This window comes from Myodes glareolus, chromosome 27 (assembly GCF_982192425.1).
Source record: "Myodes glareolus chromosome 27, mMyoGla1.1, whole genome shotgun sequence".
NCBI lineage: Eukaryota > Metazoa > Chordata > Mammalia > Rodentia > Cricetidae > Myodes > Myodes glareolus.
This window is the reverse complement of record NC_142052.1, coordinates 10822911-10842631: the sequence shown is the minus strand read 5'-3', so window position 1 is coordinate 10842631 and position 19721 is coordinate 10822911. Positions and strand designations below refer to the sequence as shown.

Below are 19721 nucleotides of genomic sequence, written 5' to 3'. Positions count from 1 at the left end.
ATTTTGAAACTACTGTTTCAAAAGTTTCAAAATAAGAGAAAAGAGTAAAAAAAAAATAATTTGTCAAATTAAGATGGGAATAATTCTTTGTAAAATGCAAAGAATATTAAGTGTGTGACTACACTGACCTCAGCTGTTTAAATTAAAGCACTTGTTTCTGATAAATGACACTAGTGGACAACTTTTGAAAATCTAAAATCTGTTATGAAATTAATTTAATATTGCAGTAGGGTTTTTATTGTACACTATAAAGAGCCACAAGATTAATACATCAAGAAATCAAACATTAATGAAATACTGGTGAGAAAAACAGACCTAATTTTAAAAAGCCAATTTGCTGTCCAAGATGCCATGTGTTTGCAATGCTAGACCTCAGCAGCCTGAGGAAGGAGGGTCATAAATTCAAGGCCAACGTGGGCCGCACAGCAAGACCCTATATCGAGCAAATAAATAAGCAAACAACAAAAAGTCTGTCTTTTTAAGACACATGTTTTAAAATGTTGTGAATACACATTCTTTCAGTCTCCATTTAAATCGAGTTTCCAACATTAGGAGAAACACAAGATAATATTTGAAACATATGAATACTTAGAAAAGCTATACACAACTGGGGGAAAATCATTTGCCGTCTACAAAGTTCAACAACACACACAGACAAGAATGTTACTTGGGTACTGTCTCTAACATATATTCCAATATATTTCTATTCTTCTGGAGGGAGACTTACAGCCCCAATGATTGCAAAGCCAACAACATCCAAACTTAAATAGCTGAGCTGCTGTTCTTCACAGGAGGGGAAACTTATCAAAATCACATGCTGAAATTCCTAAAGTTCATTTTTAATTTTCTTTGGTGCAAAATACATTTGCATGACTAATTTAGTCTGCATATTTAAAAAGTGATATAAATATGCTTTAAATAAAATTACACTGAAAAAAAATACACTCTATACTTGTAAAACACGACAGCAGTCTACATGTAAAAACACGTCTTCAAGGACAATCAATTTTTTCCATATTTGGATATACAAATTCTGGAGATGGCCCATACAGTCATCCCATAACCTCCACTGAACTTGTAAGGAATTATTCAGCTTCCCACTTAAAAAGAACCTCTTCTTTTCAAGTCTTTCATTGTGTATCTCTGCTGGTTTTGCCCAGAAACCCAACTTAAAAGCATTTGCTTCATCAAACCTTCTCTTTGTCCAGGAAAGATGAAAAGAACAGGTGTAAGATGGGAACTTTGCCAGTGGCAGCCAGGATTTCCAACCCCAGGTAAGGGCTCCCTGGGAAATTCCCTTCCCTTGGGTGTGGTGAGTGAGTCCTATAAATGGATGACAATCCTTCCCTGGGTTCTCACTACTTCCGGGAGATGGGAAAGTCAGTCCCCTGAGGAAGTCTCATGCCATGACTTCCTCCTGCTGGCCCTAGAGAAGTGTGGTCCCACGCTATATTAAAGCTTTCTCATAAGGGAACTGCTATGGCCTCTCTTAGGTAAGAAACAGCCATCAGAGGCTGGAGACTTCAGCCTTAGAATTTAAAACCAAATCGTGTCAGCATCAACACGAACATGACCAAAGACTCCAGAACCTGGGTAAAACCTTCATTTCAGCCTGGGAGTTCTGAGCATGAGAATCAACTGAACATTGCCTGGTGTCCAGCCCCACAAAAACAATGCAATGGATACATGTGTTTTCTAAGTGGCCACAGTTTTAATAATTTGTTATGTAAAATAGAAAGTTCACACCAATAGGAATATATTAATAACACGGTGCTAAAAATGCTGTTCTTAGCGAGCTTTTCCATTTTAAAAGCCATTTTAATTTTCCTAGAATCTCAAGGCTTTTGCCATTTACATATGAACTTATGTTTTATATCAGGAGCTCTGCTTCCTATGGTGTGAACCTTTTTATTATTATTTCAGTACAGTTCCATTTTATTTGAGTCATAAATAAATTAGATATGAACTTACATGTGTGGCTTATGTAAAGCATTAGATTTGTACAGAGGCATGCATTCAAGTCTCTATAAATTCCCGGCACAACAGAGCCAGCAGCTGGGAAAGCATCTGTCTCGCCAACGCCCATCACAACTGCCTCCAAACACAACACCCATGCAAGGACCTCACGTAGCCATGAACTACATGCAGCAGGAGCAGAGAGAAGAGCCCTGGTTTCCAAGGGTTTCTTGGCAGATGAACACAATTTAGAGAGACGGTGAGACTCTCAGCAGCTTTGCTAAACCACTCTCCGAGTGACTGCAAGGGATTTGGGGTAGGATGCAGACCCATGATACTCTAAGTTAGCATGCTCATATTGCTCCAAGGAGCTGCTTCTTGAAGTTGAAAAGAACTTTTCTGAGAAAGGGATATATAGAGAGACATGGGAAAAGTAACATTCAGGTTAAAAGAGCAGGAATAAGAGCTAGGAGAATATACACATCCATAACCACAAACTGGAGCAGTCACGAAATAAGAATAGGGGTCCTACACTGTGAAGATGATTATCTATTCTGAGTTCTATCCTTTTAAAAGTTCAACAAGACTTACTATACACAAACTGAGAAACAGAAAAGGTTCTGGCTGAATCCAGGTCAGTGTTGTAAGAAATCAAAATAAGGAATGCAGGACTATGACCACAGACAATGGAGGCTCATCAAAAGACCGCAGAAAATATATAGAAATCTATTTTCATAGAAGCTGAAATTAGAAAAATGGTGCAGACTAAAAGGACAAAGTGGGTCATGTTGTGGCAGAATGGTGAGCATTTGTGATGGCCTCAAGAAAATCTACCTTTTTTTGAGTTAAAGTTGAATCGAGTGTTTCTAGGTTGAATGCTGAAAGTCTCCCCAATTGACAAGAAATACAACTGGAGCTGTTCCTAACTCCTGCACATGTGAATAAAAATGCTAACTTGTATACAGTCTGGTGGTGATCGGTTTCTCACCTCAGCTCCATACATCCTTCTCTGGTATTGTAGCAACACTGTTAAACACCCTCTGATCTGCCAAGATGCTTACAATAGGCTCCTCAAATGCCTCTCTGCCCTTTATCCTTTTCTGCTTGAATTAATCCAAGTTGATGTCATATCATCTGCTGGAGAATTGTCTGTATTCTGTCAATCATGCTTTAAATAAACGCTGATTGGCCAGGCAGAAAGTATAGGTGGGAAAACCAGACAGGAAGTAGAGGTGATGCAATGAGAAGAGGAAATTTCTGAGAAGGAGGAAGCTGATTCCTCCCAGTCCAGCCCAGAACACCAAAGAAGCAACATGTGACCTGCCCTGCTGTGAAAGGTATGGAACCATGTGGTTAGCATAGATTAGAACAATGGGTTAATATAAGCTATAAGAGCTAATAAAAAGACTGAGCTAATGGGCCAATCACTTTTATAAGTTATGGAGATCTCTGTGTGATTTTCTCTGGAACTAAATGGCTGGGGAACTAGGCAGGACAGAAAACCCCAACAAGCCAGCCCATTTTGTTACAATCATCTGAATACACTACTCAATATTCATCTTCTCCTCTTCTGATTTCAGAAAACTTTCAGGTAGCACTGTGTGACGCCAAAGTCATCTGTACACTTTCCCCACCATTATTCCTGCATGTCACATAGACAAAGAGTCAAATATTTGCAAACATGACCCAAAATGACTCCCTGTGAGCTTTCTCAGAAGTATTTGCCTTGACTATGATAATTGGTAACCTTTCATTTACTCCAACACTGCATATGGTGCACGGGGAATAGAACCCTCATTGCTCTGATTACCATGGGGTTACAGATTCCTCTTGTGAGATAATTTTCATACTGAACTGCATAACACCAGATATTCAACGCTATGCACATGCAGCTTTATTACAAAGTGCTTCTGCTTTGTTAATGCAACTATAATTTGTATTGGAATAACTTTTCCGTGATGATTAAAACAAGGAAAAAAACTTTTATAAAGCTGTGGAGGCCCAAAAATGTGAGCCTATTTCCACCTTATCTGAAAGTCAGAGAGTTTGAAGTTGCTCAAAATAGTTGACAACAACCAGGCCTACACATTCTGACATAGGGTGTGGTTACTTGTTCTTTTTGACATTAAGAAGGCCCAAAGAGGTAGATCCATTCCACCGGGACCAATGGTCAGGAGATTCGAGTTGTCCCACGCTACCGTCTCGCCAGCAAGAACGACGCGGGGCACTTAGGATACTTCTGCAGTAAAGCTTTAATGCCTCTTGAGAGGGAGAGCATCAGCTTCCAAAGCGGAGACCCCGAATGAGGGGAACCCAGCCCTTATAAAGGAAACAGTCCTCGCTTCTGACGTGTCACTCTTGGATTGGTCCACTGCCCATTATCCCAGATGATGCCTCGGGAGTAGGCAGGGACGGACGCAGCGGTAGAGAGTTACAAAGCACATGCGCTGGGATTAAAGGCGTGTGCTACATCACCTTGAACTCACAGAGATCTGCTTGTCTCTGCCTCCCAGGCATTGGGACCAAAGGCGTATACTACCACGCCTTGAGGTCACAGAGGTCAATCTGCTTCTGCCGCCCAGGCATCAGGACTAAAGGCGTGTGCCGCCACACCTTGGGGTCACAGAGGTCAATCTCTACCTTTGTTCCTAGAAGCAATGGAGAATGTGGTCCGGCCCTCCACATATCCCCCTTTTTTTACTTCTTTGCAGAAAGGCAACTCCCTAGGAAGGTAAAGATAGAGGTCGCACTTCCCAAAATGAAAACATAAAAATGGGCTTACACGGAATCTGTCCCTAGGCTCATGACACCTGGAACCTATCCGGCCTGCCCTCTGCCAATTTTCTGGGAAAGGGAATATACGGCAGGAAACCCTTAAGCAGAGCGACTTATCTCTCAGAGAGGGCCATTCTCTGTGCGATGCTCTTCAGTTCGACAACCTTCAGGGCTAGCTAAGCCAAGCACTCCACCCTGTGCAATGGACCACAGTCCTAGGGGTGCAGGAGCTGGTTGGCTTAAACCTTACTGCTTTAACATAAATAACCACACATCAGTAGAGGTTTGACCTTGAGAGTGACTGCCTTCAGAATACTTGGTCTAGGGTGGGTCCACTGCCTAAACAACAGAATGTTAATGACTTGATGTCTCAAAGCATTGACGCAAGTAACTGTTCTGGTTGTCCTTTGTATCATGTTAAAGCAGTCTTTTGTCTTCTTCCCCCTCCTGTATTGGATATAAAAGTGCAAGGAAAATTAAGTGCAGGTGATTTCAGTAGTCACTGGAACTCTCTCCTGATACTATCCTATGTTTCTGTTTTATTATTTTCACTAGCATTTTCGTTCACTTTACTATTTTTCTGATCCCCATGCCCCTGCCCTGGTAATTGGTATTTTTGTCAAAGTTGGTCGCCAACACAAAGCTATTTGAATATGCTAGACATTAGCAAGAGCAAAGTGAAGACATTTTCTCTTGAGAAACCACCCGGTTCATGTAGAGAGAAATGGTGAGTGCCTACGTAGAGGACTTTCTGAGATGTCGCCAGCAAAGACTGAAGGTGTAGCTCAGTTGTAAAGCAAGGGCAGTATCTATAACCTGAGGTTGGGCCCTGCAATTTCTACATCCTGTGATAATATGAGCTACATATATGAGCTACAAATCATTCAGTATATTGAATTCTACTTGTGAGCAGACCCTGAGTCATGACTGGAAAGTTAAAAACATTGACAACTCTGACTTTAAGTTCAGCTATGGCGTGAATTGATTCATAGCATTTAGTCAAGCAGAAAGAAGCAAGCATTTGGTGACTATGGAAGAGTCTCTTTGGGGGATCACAGGGTACTTCATAGATTTGCTTAGACAGCAAGCAAGTGAAAGTGTTCAAGGGATATTGTGCAAAGTCTTTTTCTTCTAGAACAAAAATAAGCCTCTTAGGTGAGGTGACTTGTTTGCCACTGGGTCTCAAGCCTGAGAACCATCACAACGGTGGAGAAAAAAAAATGAATAACAGTGAACTGAGCTAGTGACCTGTGAAATGATATCTAGAAGGCAAAATACAGATACACACTGGTGCCTCTGCAGGGAAAACACAAGCGACTGAAGGGAGCGGAAATGCTATCAAAGAAACAGTTTGTAAAACATAAACATATATGATACATGAACCCCGTGTCTTGATAGTCTAAGAAATACAGCTATGCTCTACCAAAGACCTCTGCACTCAGAGGTACATTTCAGATGACCGCTGGAAACAATTTTCAAAGAAAAAGCCTCTTCCAACAAGTTAGAGTTGATGTGAATGAAGCCATACTTACATTAGGAGAAGAATTAGACACAGAGACCCACAATTGCCAAGGTTTAGAAAAGAAGACTGTAGAATGTTTGCTCCTAAGTGGAACACGTGTACCACACATTATCCTCCCAATGTTCAGAAATCTTTGCAGGAGGCAAAAAGAATGTGAGAGCCAGAGGCTCTTAATGACAACCAAGAGAGGAGTCTTTGGGGCCCAGCTGGACAGCTGCACATGTGGACTCATGGTGATTGCGACAGCGTGGTAGCTATGACAACAGAGTGACTATGAAAGCATGGACCAGGTCTGCATAAGCCCAGCCAGACCAAGTGCCACCATGGAGAGTGGAAGTGGGCTCAGAGTCCCACCCCTCACCTGGGACCTATCCGCTGGGAGAGGGACAGTCCTATTTATGCAAGTGACACATATCTAAGAGCAGCAAAAACCACTCTTGGTGGATTTTGTTTCTTGCATTTTTTGTTTGTTTTGTTGTGGTTGTTTTAATGACATAGATGGATGGGGTAAGGAAGAGCTGGAGGCGGGGACCATGATCAAAGTACACCGAACTTCTCATAGAACTAATACAATTTAATAAAAATTAAAAGAACATAAAGTATAGCTTTATATATAAGCTGTATAACAAAGGATCTTAAAATTCTAAAGGGATTATGAGAATAGTTCTAATCCAGAACCTTCTGCTCAGAGAAAGTGAAGATGTCATTGAATGAATGAAAACAGAGACTACGTGGCTGGCTAGCAGAAAGATACATACGGAAAATCTATGTTTGCTGGCTGTGCAAATGTCGACCTGTAAAGAGATTACAGAATTTCTGATGTGCCATTGTATGACCTGTCCTTGGTCTGACTTGCCTTCTTCTATATCTCTGTCTAGAGTTCTTCAATCACAACCCTTGTGTTCGATCTCTAAGATACTTCAAGCAGTGCGTTGAGACAAGTTTACGTGTTATATTTAGTTTACAAGTATGGGTGTCAAGCCAATATTTAACTTGCTAATTAAAAATTCTTCCTGCAAGGATAGTTAACAGCTAGAATACCCCAATCTGGGCCAGGTTCTGGAGGCAGCAACTTAGCATGTCGATGCTGTTAATTGTGTTTGCACCTGAGTATTAACTAGCATAAGGACTCTGTGAAAGAAGCGTTAGTGTAAGTAAATTGTATTCTTTATTATATGGTTGTGAGATGCATGCTTTAGTCACTGCTGCTTTTTCATAAATGGGCTGTAAGCGTCAGATTATATATACATATATCATTATATATTATATATATCACTGACAAAATCAACGAATGTGTTTACTCAGCTATCTTTCTCATCTAAAGGAAAGCCAGAAGTTCCTGAACTCAGAACACTGCTTTGCACATCACTGAATGAAATTATGACGTCACGTGCTGCAAAGTATGTGCAAGCTAAAGGAGAGGCAGGGTTCATTCGACTTGTCGGAACTGGTTATGGGGATGAACCTTTGAGTCTCCTTGTTGGTGAGCAGTATCTTCTTAAAAGCAGGAGTGGGATTCACAGTCATTGCCGTCCACACCATATTGCCTAACGTGAGGTTTGGTGAAAAGATGCATGACTTTTCACACTCAGATCTATCTGCTATTACTTTGAAACTTCCCTCTCTGCTGTGTTTCCCACCTCACTTGGCTGGAAAGAAAGTAATTATAAAATCAGAAAGCTTTTCCTTTTTTTGGTAAAGTACAGTATGTAACATCGTATTTATATAAATTGTATTTATCTTTGTTTATGTGTACCTGTTTCTTAATCTGTTTGTATACATACATATAAATGTATGTTCTAGTTTGGTGAAGTCACAAGTAAAACACATATAAGAGCATAGTAGACGACACACTTCGATGTTGCAAAATCTGTTTTAAGCAGACAGTTAAGGAAATAAAATTGCTTGGTGAATAAATACCAAAAGTTAATTGTTTCACAGATTGAGAGGGTTTTAAAGGCACAGGGAGACCATTCCTCTGTCTCAAGTACATTAAATAGGTGCAACTCAAATGGTTTTGTCTTTCTCGAGGGAGACTGAGCAGCCTTCCCTTTATAACGTCCATCTTACCTCTGAGTGGTACCCGACTCTGATGAAGGCGCAAAGCGGATCAAAGGCGCCAGTAGCACAGGTCAGGAGGTGCGTCCTGTTGTAGTGATGCAGGACCCGGACATAGTTGGCACACTCGCTCTACAATGGGATGGCAAAGGACATGTGGTTAGGAGGGAGCAAGTGTTTGACCTTCCTTTGAACTTTGCTGTCCGTCAATCCCAGAAAGGGAGTCTGAATCGGGAGGAAAAGGAAAAGAGAGTAGGATAGAGAAGATGAGGACCTGGGAGAAAGCAGCTAGCGTGAGGAACATGTGTTTTAACAGGCAGTGAAATGTGAAATGCTTTTTGCTGTAATTCTGTAAGTCATTTTTATAGCATTCTCACAAATATGTTCAATAACACTGATTTGCACCAATATAGTCCCCATGTAATTAAAGTACACCCAGGGCTGCCGTTTTTAAGAACAGTATAAACTATGAACCAACATAAAATTAGAAAACCAGTAATTAGAAAAAAGTCATTATTCTTAAGAAAATATATGATGTTGATAGCAGGGTATTACAACATTTTTTACTAGTTTGAAAGTTTTTAACTGGCAAAAGAAATTCTGACAAAAAAATGAAACATTATACCAAAATGCCATAATATCCCAAAGTCAGCATTAAGTTAGAGTATCTAATATTTATTTAAAGAAAATTAGAAAGCTGCACCCTCAGATTTAGAAGTCCTCATTGGCACTACAGAGTTTTGATAAGCAAAATAGTGCTCATATCCTCAAAATTATAAATTGACATAAAATGTAATTTGGGGAAGGTTTTTAAAAAAAATATATTAAACTAACCACTAGAAACAACATTTGATTGTCAAATGTTCTGAGGGTCTTGCAGCAAAATGCTATAGTGCAAGGGTCAATACTTCATCTATAAACAATGATGCATAACTATATTAATTCATGTGGCAACTGGTGAAGATCCTCAGGCGTGCAGCGATAGAAGAGAAGAAGCCATAGGTAGCAATGCACACGTGTGTGCTGCATTCTGTTAACTGTGTTCACAAAAGCAGACTCCAGACTACTTCCTGGGGATCCTAGCCAGGCAGCACCAGATTACAGAGAAGAGTATTTAACTCATTCATTGCTGCACCCACTTATAAAGTCAAACATGGAGCCTGGTGCTCCAAACTTGCTGGCTATTGTCTTCCCATTTTCCAATCATTCTTTTTTATTTGCATTAATACATAGACGTATGAGAACAAGAAAACTTATCAGAGTTTCAATGAATTTGTCATAATTAATACTATATTTTACTTTTAAAAATAATGTGCTCATTTTAATAAAATGATGGGTTTCTTTATGAAAGTTTCAAGATCATAGTAGACTCTGGCTATGGTGAAATTTTCTGCCCTCGTATTGCTGGAAGCACGTGCTTTTTCTCTATTGACACTGCATCTCTGCCATTCTCACCCTTTCTTGCCCGCTTGTGCTCTCTTGCAAGCGGCCTCTTCCCAGAGAGTCAGTTTCTGCTCTCCTGCCACAGGAGTTTTGAAAACTGTCTTTATCTTTTCACATTATAATTATATTTCTACCTTTCCTTTATTCCCTCTAAACTTTCTCATATATTTCTCCTTGCTCTCTTTAAAATTCCTAGCCTATTTTTTCATGAACTGCTGTTACATGCACACTCACACACACACATACAACATACATACACACATATGTACACACATGTGCACACATACATACTCACTTTATCAGGCACTGTCACGTCTCTACCATTCAGGCAGGCTCATCACCTTCATACATACCCCAGACACACATATGCATACAAACACACATGCATACAGACACACGCATACACACACACACACACACACATACACATTCTCACAGATGTATGTACACACACACACATATACACAGACTCACTTTATCACTTTATCAGGCACTGTCACATCTCTACTATTCAGGCAGGCTCATCACCATCATACACTCCCCAGACAGACACATATACATGCACACTCAAATTGCTTCAAACCAAATTACCCAAATCAATTTTTGAAAACATCCTCCTATCAATTTAGACATCACTATTTCATCAAAAATAAATTAGAGGAGTAATACGAACTCCTTTTAGTCCTAAAAAGTACCTTAAAATAAATATTCGCCACAGTGATAAAACAGACAGAAGAAGATTTCTCCTTCAAGTCTCTCTCATAAACTTGCTGGGATGGAAAGCCCAGCAGATTGACCTGCCAAGCAGTCCCACAGGATATAAAGCCCCTTGGTAACAGGGCAAGCTGCAGTCCTGAGCACACAGATCTATCCACTCAGCTCCCACATAGGTAACATTTTACTTTGTGTGTGATCCATACAGTTAATAGAATCTGACCATGCAGACAAGGAGAAATTCTCTGTCCTCACATGGCTGGAAGCACCTGCTTTTCCCCTGTTGACATCCTGTCACTTGTTAGACTGAAGCAATCAGACCCCATTTTGGCTCAGTTGAGCTTCGACTGCCATGGGCTGAGAGTCTGTTCGGTTCTCAGCATCACGGTGCGGACTAAGGAACGAAGAGTGTTGACTTGTTTCCTGGCTACTCTCCAGTGGCAACAGAGAACTGGGAGTTGCTAATAATGTGTAGTCATTTACATTTTTTTTAAGCTTAGGAGAAACAAAGGTAAGTTTGCTTTCAAGGAAAGACCTATGGCGGCCGTCCTCCAAGCCATGTATTCTATCAGAGAAGAAGGAACATTCATTCCGCGTCAGCCTGTCACCCACATCAGGGAGTCAGAACAGAGTAGAGAACAGCACTTCTCACTCCTGTCCCTCATGGGCTCTGGGTTGAACCGTGATAGACTTTGCTTCTGATACCAGGGAAGGCCCCAAGCGCCTTTCCCACTTCATCTCTTCAAGTGTTGTGACCTCATTCTGTTCCTACATTTCTAATAGCTTCATCAAAGGGGAAGCGAAATCTCTTACAGAGTTGGACTTCTCTTATCTAGTCCTTCAAATTAAGCAAAAGACAGAATCACCTACAGTTGTGATTTTCCTACCAAAAAGTCAGAAGATAAACATTGGTATAAGGAGTTTATAAACCCAAGCTTAATAAACTATAAAAGAATAACAGGTTCCCTGGGGTTGGAGAAATGGCTCATCTTTAAGGGTTTCAGAGGCTCCAGTGATCTCTTTGGGCCTCAGAGGACACTGCATGCATGTGGTGCACAGACATACATGTAAGTAAAACACCCACAGCATAACAGCACATGAATTTGTTTAACACATGCTCCTGTCAGGATGGTAGCCTGTTTGCTTGCAAGTCTACATTATAGTTAGTTTTATAGAATAATGTATTTATTGTGTATCTTTCCTCTTTATGAAAAAAATTGTAGGTATGTCATTGAAAAGAAGTAAAACTTTAATGATTCATTGCTTTACAGGCAACCAAGAATAGAATTCGCGCTGTGTTTAGCCTACAATGAATAGCTTCCTGTGTCTTTTAGAATCCGTGCTTTGTTTAGCCTACAGCGACAAGTACTTACTGTGTCTTTTCCTTTCATTATGCAGTCTTCTACTTTTCCTGCTGGACTCGGCCAGTATATCTGAAATTGAAGATAATGAATCATTATGTTAAGTATGTAGAGAAGAAAACCTCACTAAAAGCCACTTCATTTTCTTCTACAATCCAATTCCCAATCCATTATGTCCTACTTTCTGCAAAGATAAAACCTTCTCGTCTTCAGATATTTGTGTGATTAGAAGCTTCCCTATGAGCTTCCTCTTCGCACTAAACCTCTTTAGCAATCCCTAGTCTTTCCGGTGGTTCCTCATGCCTTCTGCTTGCAGAGTCAGTCGCTCTAGAATCCATTCCTCTTCATATTTCACCTGCAGGAACCTCTGTTTCTGTCTTCCAATTTAGTTGGTGAACCAGACTACTCGTGATGGCAAGACAAGCATCTCCTTGAATTCTTTGAGTTCCTTTTGCATTTTTACTGCCACGCACAGAAAGCCAGTGTTCTGGACGCCAAGGAATGTTTGAGTGCAGGAGAGTATGTAAGGATGGAGGACTCCTAAACACATCTCCCAGTATCAGGTCACAGACACACTACATCTTTACATGGCTACACAGTGAGGCTGCAGCCAGGCCTGGCTCCAGGAGACCTTGTCTCGCACCGCCTCATACAACAGAGCTGTTTCACACTTCATGTTTCCATGCGAATTTGCAGAAGTTGATATGAAGTCGCAAGTTAGTTGGCCTCTGTCTTAAAGAGAAGGCTATATAAAACCCTTTTCCCTTCTTAACCAAGCACTTTGCTGAGACCAAAGCAAACAAAAAAGTTTTTCCGCAGTTTCTACGACATTACTTCTTTTAGAAAAAAAAAGGGGGGGGTGGGGTATTTATCATTATCTCTTCCCAGCCTCCGCTTTTCTCTTGTTGCACAAATTATAGGATCAATTCACATGGGGCCGCCCATTGCATTGATAATTGTAATTTATTTTCCCTTTTACCCTGTAAGCATGTGCACTAAGGTTTTGGGTGTGCAAGGCATAGCTCACATCATCAGTGGCCTGAAAAGGCCTTTCCTTTGGTTATTTATGATTTTTCCCTTTCTAGCCTGGCTATCCTACTTACCACTTAGGGGGCAATTCCTGCGACTTGTTACTGGATACATTTTTTCATGCTTGTTTACATTCTTTTAAAGTAGTTAGTATTGCTTTGGTGCACATATTTCTAATTTATGTAAGCAAATCTCACCATCTATTTGTTTTAATTAAATTTGCGCAAGTAAGACAACTTGTGTGTGTGTGTGTGTGTGTGTGTGTGTGTGTGTGTGTGTTATGTCTCCTCTCAACTCCTCATGGTTTCTCTATGCATTCTAAGTAGAACTTGCCTTCAAAAGCCTTTGGATTATCAAACTAAATATTAGCTATTACTTTTCTTTTGACAGTTGGCAAACATCAAGAATGAGAATTCCTGTTTAAACATCCAGTTTTCTGATGCCTCTTTAAAAATATATTAAAAGACAGGCTATACTGGGTGTAGCAGTATACTCATGTAGCAAAGCTACTGCCAACTTGGTCTTCAGAGGCGCATTCCAGTGCTCACTGACTGATTGCTGACTGTCTCTCCTACACCCATCATCCCAATGAGCAGTCTAGGTTTTGACATCTGATATTCGTCTTTGAATCCCAAGTATGTTTAAGATTTAAACACTCTTTTAAAAGATGATGCCCCATAAAACCCATTATAGTTCAGAAGTAGAAGGGGCTCACCATGCCATCCACACATCATCTGGCCTAATCCAGACCTGAAAAGGGAACAACACGAGAACTTACAAAATGATGGCCATTTTATTGTGTGATTAAGTTTGTTATCACGTGAGTGACCAAGCTGTGCTTAGAGTTTTGCTGGTCCTTGATCTCCCCAGATATTCTTGCTGACAGTCACTCAGCATCCGACTTTTTTACCTTTAGGAGTATATCATCAGAACCTTACTTGAAAGCACATGGGTTTTTCATGTTGGTATTCAAGAAGAGAAGACAAAGGAAAGAGTAGAACTAGAGAAGAAAACCACTTCCAAAAGAAAAAAAGTTAAAGTATATGCATAAAATCTAAAAATTGTTGCTCCTAGTTTTCACAATGTGCTCTGAGAAATTTTCTACAAAGATTTGTAAAACTTATTCCACCAAGTAATTATGTCTTTACTATGGACTTATAACTTACTTAAATTCATGTGTTAAAGTAGGCTTCATATACATATATGCATATATACATATTAAATAAAATAAAACTCATTTAAGGATCCTATAATTTCATGACTTCATTTCCTGATCAGAACAAATTAGAGTACAGATCATCAATAACTCAGAAGAATATCTTCCAGCCTTAGCATACTTATAAGATGGACTCTTCAAAATGTTACCTTCCTTCCTTATTCACTTTGTTTTTGTTATAAAATGATGATTTCTTTAAACCATAATCTGAGAACATCATACAAAATATTCTCCTATTATTTCGTAATGATTACTTCCAAACACAGTTTTGGTGGTAAATCTCAAAGCATTTCTCCTTATGTTCTGATGGCTTTTATTCCGGACTATCTTCCCAAATAGCTAGAAAAGACACACGCACAATTTATGCAAGGTAAAAGGGAAATTTGTTCACTGATGGGGAAAATAAAGATGAGGTCTCCATGGGCAGATGTTAGACATTTCTGCTGACAGCCTCCCTTGCCTTCTAATGACAGAAGGTTTTCTGAGCTGAGATTCCTTAGTTAGAAAACAAGCATTGTCTAGCTATGTCTACGGAGGCTTCTATGCATCTCCCCTGCAGAACTTAGCCTGGGGCTCTTGCTGCCTGCTGTTCAGAATAACAAGACTCCTTCCTCTCTGGCCCAGGAGGGTGTTGCTTTCTGATAGAGTCTAAGAAACCAGACTAACTTGCCTTGGATATCATGCAAAACCTCAGGCCTATAGCAGTTTGGATCAAACAAAACAGTGTATTATGGGATCTGTGATCGTGATGAAAATAAACACCCTTTTCTAAAATTTTCCATTGGTCCTAGAGCAAAGCTAAGAGGAGCATTGTATCTAAAGCTGACAATCTAATCTTGAAATCATGTTTTGCAAAGTGATTCTCAGCAATACCTTTCCGTATGTTTCCATTAGGTAATATTTCTCCCATTTTGATCCCCCATGGTGTTCTTGTCTGTACAGACACCACAATGAGTTATATATTTAATTTTAGCTCTCTTACAAGAATAGAAGGGACAAAGCCAGTCAATGTCAGTCTGTTTACTCAATATCTGATGATTAGTGACTTTATCACATTCTTTTAAAGACAGTTCAGCTAAACAACTAATTATGAACTCTAAGAGATGCAGTTCACAGACATGAAAATGTCTCACCCAAGGTCAAATGAAATGGAAAGTTTTCCAGTTTTATCAGGGAAAAAATACTGTATCACAATCGCAATGGATTAAGCTTTCAAAGGTGGGCAGGATCATTGCAATCTCTTTTGTAAGGCAAAAAGAAACTGAGCAAACCATTCTAATTGGGAAAAGGGTGATGAAATTGACCTATAAATGCTAAAGCAAAGTCCGATGCATGGAGAAAATTTCCTTAAAGCTCTGTTGTTCTGGTTTTGTTTAGAGGTTTTTCTTTGCTTATTTTAATAGCTTAACATGCTCAAGACTGTAGCCAAAAGTCAACTTGGGTGACAAAATAAGACAGAACGACTTAGATGAAAATAGAAAGCTGTATTTCTAAAGTCATCATGTGTAAACGCTCTGCCAAGGTAGTAAGGAAAGTCATTCCCGTCATTTGTGTTGGCAGTCAGGATGGCTTTTGGTTCTGCTGCACAGTTTAGCATCCAAAGAAGCCATAAAACTAAGTTATTTGTTCTGCACAAACATTTTTAAAGGCAGTTAAACAACGGGGTGTAATTCTGCTTCCAAATTCTCTGTACTAAAGAGAAGAACAAAAGCAAAAGGTTAAATATACATCATTTCATCACAATCCCCCTGCTGTGTAATCCAGTTACACCACTGCACCTTAGCAGCCATTTAAGGTTCTGCACAGCTCAAAGGAGGAAAACAAGATAAGACAGAAACTGAATTACTGAGTCATTCTTCTGTGCTCCCTATTGAGATTCATAATTATAGCAGGATTAAGGATGCAACAGCTTGCTGTTGTAAGACACTCAGATTTAGTGGACCAAGAAACAAATTAACAAAAATGGAATAAGTTAACTGTTTAAAAATGTCCTTTTTTATTGAAAAATAAATGAAACAATACCGCTAGCATAAAATATCTCCATAGATTGCAATCACACATTTATGACACTACTATATCTTCATGTAATACTCTCCTCAGATTTCCAGTATTCTACGGATAAATGCTTTATAATTTGATTTTACTTTCTATGTTTTATATTTATATATAATAATCGGAACCATTAGTATAAACTTAAATTATACATGTTATAAATATCATTAAAGGCAAGAAAATATATTTGACTCTAACACATTAAAATAATTATAATGGCTAATAAATGGTAGTCCTTAACCTCACAGACATTATCACTCCTAGGGTTTATGCCTTTGTGCTGTATTATAATGACTGTCATTATCCAAGCTGTTTATGAGTCAAAATTATGATCTTTCCGACTCCAGATAAAAATCAATAGTGGAAAGGCTTATTCGCCAAAGCATTTACACTCCAACAGAACTCACACTATGCCAACATCAACGACCTGATAAATGCCCCCGTATGTCCGAAACTTTCTCAATTGCTATCATTAATGTGAATTACCCCTAAAATTCATATGCAAATTATATTTTAATGTTTTCCCTTCACTCAATCAAAAACTAAATTTCAAACTACAGTATTTCTTTTGACCTTGAATGAATGAGGAAATCGTGTATGGTTTTCTAAAAAGACTTTTCTAATGGCAATCGTAACTACAGAAATCCAAATTAAGTGATGTGATTTTAGCTCAAAATGATAAAATAAGCTTAAATTTAGAAACTTAGAGAACAGAGCATGTTACCAAAGTTCCCTTAATGAAAGGATTATTGCTAAATAAATAAATTATGGCCATCATAAAATATAGCTTGTATGAAGAAAATATCCATTTCTGATGTTTCATAGGAAAGAAAAACAGGAGATTTTAGGTTTTAAACTAAAATTGTTGTTATCCAGAGGGTGTTTGTTTTGCAAGAATTCACATAATTGTCTTCCAGGCCCAGACTTCAACAGGAGGTAAGGGCAGAAAGCAGATAATCCACCTGTTACCTGAGGTTGGATGCTGCCTCTGGGGCTGTCAGCTCTGTGCTATATAAGGAAAGGTAGTACAGTTCCTTTAAGTTATTTCTGCCCCATCAACAAAGAATTCTTTCAGTTCTTAAACACTGGTAAGCTAAATGGCAGCTCAGCAAGACAAGCGAGAACTAAAGGAAGTTACCTCCTTACAAGAGATGCAGTCAGGAGGCCTGGTGGTACCCTGAAAACCAGTGGAGGAGATGAGGGTAGTAATTGCGGGGATGGGGAGGGAGTGACATGGGCAGAGTAAAGGCTTCTGGGATAGACGTGATGTTGTCACATTCTAACTGCTACTTCCTAGCTTCCCATCTCTGGTCTCTTCTTCCTTCCATTATTCAGTGTGCCGCTGCAGAGGTAAGCACAACTGAACTCCGATTCTAACTACACTTTGCTCATGTGCAGAACACTCTCGCCACACTGACATTGACTATAAGATTGATTCCCACAGCAGAACAGCCAGTTTTATTTGGAAGCCAGTCTCAGTCACATTGTGTGGAAGGAAGGCCTCTTGTTTGTGCCCTGGCTGCCCAGCAGCTCAGACCCCAAATAACCACACAGAAACGATATTATTTAAAACACTGCTTGGCGCATTAGCTGTAGCTTCTAATTGACTAGCTCTTACATCTTAATTTATCTCATTTCTAGTAATTTGTGTATTACCACTTACAGGGTAAAGTTCCCAACATCTGTCTCTGGCGGGGATAAATGGCTTCTCCCTGACTCTGCCCTTCTTTCTCCCAGCATTCAGTTTAGTTTTCCCCACCTAGCTCTGTTTTACCCTATCAGGCCAAGCCAATTTCTTTATGAACCAATGTTTTCCACAGCATACAGAAGAGAATTCAACATCAACATTGCCTTCCCTTTTGCTTGCTTTGAGCCTGCTCTCATCGGTACCTCTCACCACTGCACTCTTACCTCCACTTTACTTAGAAAGGATGGCACACTCGAATGAGCTGCCTTAAGTCATAGGGAGAACAAGTATTTGATAGTGTTTACTATGTTTGAGATACTGTCTTAGACATGTACTAACTCATCTAAACTCCTCAAAAAAGGCAAAAAATAAATGGTAGTATGGTTAGTCTGTCCGTGATTGAAAATATGGATAAGAAACTAATAGATCCATATCAATAATCTAATAGGCAGTAGACTTAAGATGGGAGTCCAGGCAATCCAGCTACAGAATCTGTGAACTTGTATTGTCTAGCATATTAAGAATTTTCTATGAATTACTCAAACAAGCCTTAAAATTTTAACAACTGATTTAAAGTTCAGTGGATCAATAAAATGCAAAGAAAATGTCTATCTGTTGAGTATGGATCTGCTGATCAGAAAATCTAACACAGGGCAAACTGTCACTATTTTTCCAGGTTGCATTTTGATGTTACCAGATGTTTCAATACACTGAAAGTGAAGAGTGTAGGGATAAATTATATATATTTCAGAAAATCTAAATTGGATTTATTTCTAAACAATGAATTATAAATAAAAAATAAAAATGACTGACAGGAAGTATGGTAAGAATGTCTGAACACTAGACACGAGGAACTTTGGATTCCTGTGCATGGAAACCAATCTCAATACAGGTGTGGAGCTTCATGGTAGACAACTACGAGCAAGCAGACCAGGACTGGGGACTGAACTGCAAGCAAATGAAATGTTGTCTCTTTCCTGTTCACCCTCCTATCAATATTAGCTCTTAGCATTGTCACATCTGGATTAGACATCTCAAGATGCTGCCGAACGTTGTCCTCAGAGCATGCTTTCCTCTAACTCCGCCAAACCTTTCCTTGGTGTCAAAGTTTTTAGAATTAGAAAACAAACAGGAGGGTGGTTTTCCTTTTAAACTTTTCTCAAGATATCACTGATAAGGTGATGAGATTAGAGTTGAAATCTGAAAATCTAATGTGATTTTGGGCATATTTTAGAGACTTTTAGAGAGAATGGCATAGAAATTTTAGCAGAGGAGCATTCACAGATGAAGTAAATGGAGTCTGAAATTGAAGGTGTTAGAATGAAGAGAAGGCTTAGCACAAGGACTCACTTTATCTTTCAATGAAAGTTCAATGTGCCTCATGACATAACAGACAGAGCCGAATGGCATTCGGTGGACAAAGACTATTATTACATGTCTGGGGAAGGGTAATGAATAAAATCATTTGTGAAACAACAGCAATTCCTAAAAGCTACTTAGCATAGTATGCCTATTAAATGATAGGTTCTTGTGCATTGAATTGAATCAAATGGGAAAATTCAGTATGTGTGTGCATCCACATATTTCCATTTGAAACACATATTTCTGTTTGAAATATGTTTGAATATATTTAGAACTACACTGATGTGGGATTCCCCTCTGTATGCTGTAAATCAGATTGGTTAATGAATAAAGAATCTGCCATGGTCTGTGATAGGATAGAGAAGAGCTAGGTGGGGGAAACTAAACTGAATGCTGGCAGAAAGAAGGTGGAGTCAAGAGATGCCATGTAGCCGCTGGAAACAAACATGTCGGAACCTTGCCGGTAAGCCACATGGCGATACACAGATTAATAGAAATGGATTAAATTAAGATGTAAGAGCTAGCCAATAAGAAGCTAGAGCTAAT

The 19721-nt window shown here is 39.3% G+C and overlaps 1 protein-coding gene across 1 annotated transcript in view; it reads right to left on the bottom strand.

The window, feature by feature from the left end:
* The window catches only part of Sema3e (semaphorin 3E), a 234862-nt gene that overhangs the window by 77829 nt on the left and 137312 nt on the right, over positions 1-19721 (bottom strand). Inside the window, exons 3-4 of the mRNA XM_048433586.3 lie at positions 11842-11901; positions 8324-8443 (exon numbers count right to left, since the gene is read on the bottom strand). Coding sequence (XP_048289543.2) covers positions 8324-8443; positions 11842-11901 — 180 coding nt within the window. The remainder of the gene's footprint in view (positions 1-8323; positions 8444-11841; positions 11902-19721) is intronic.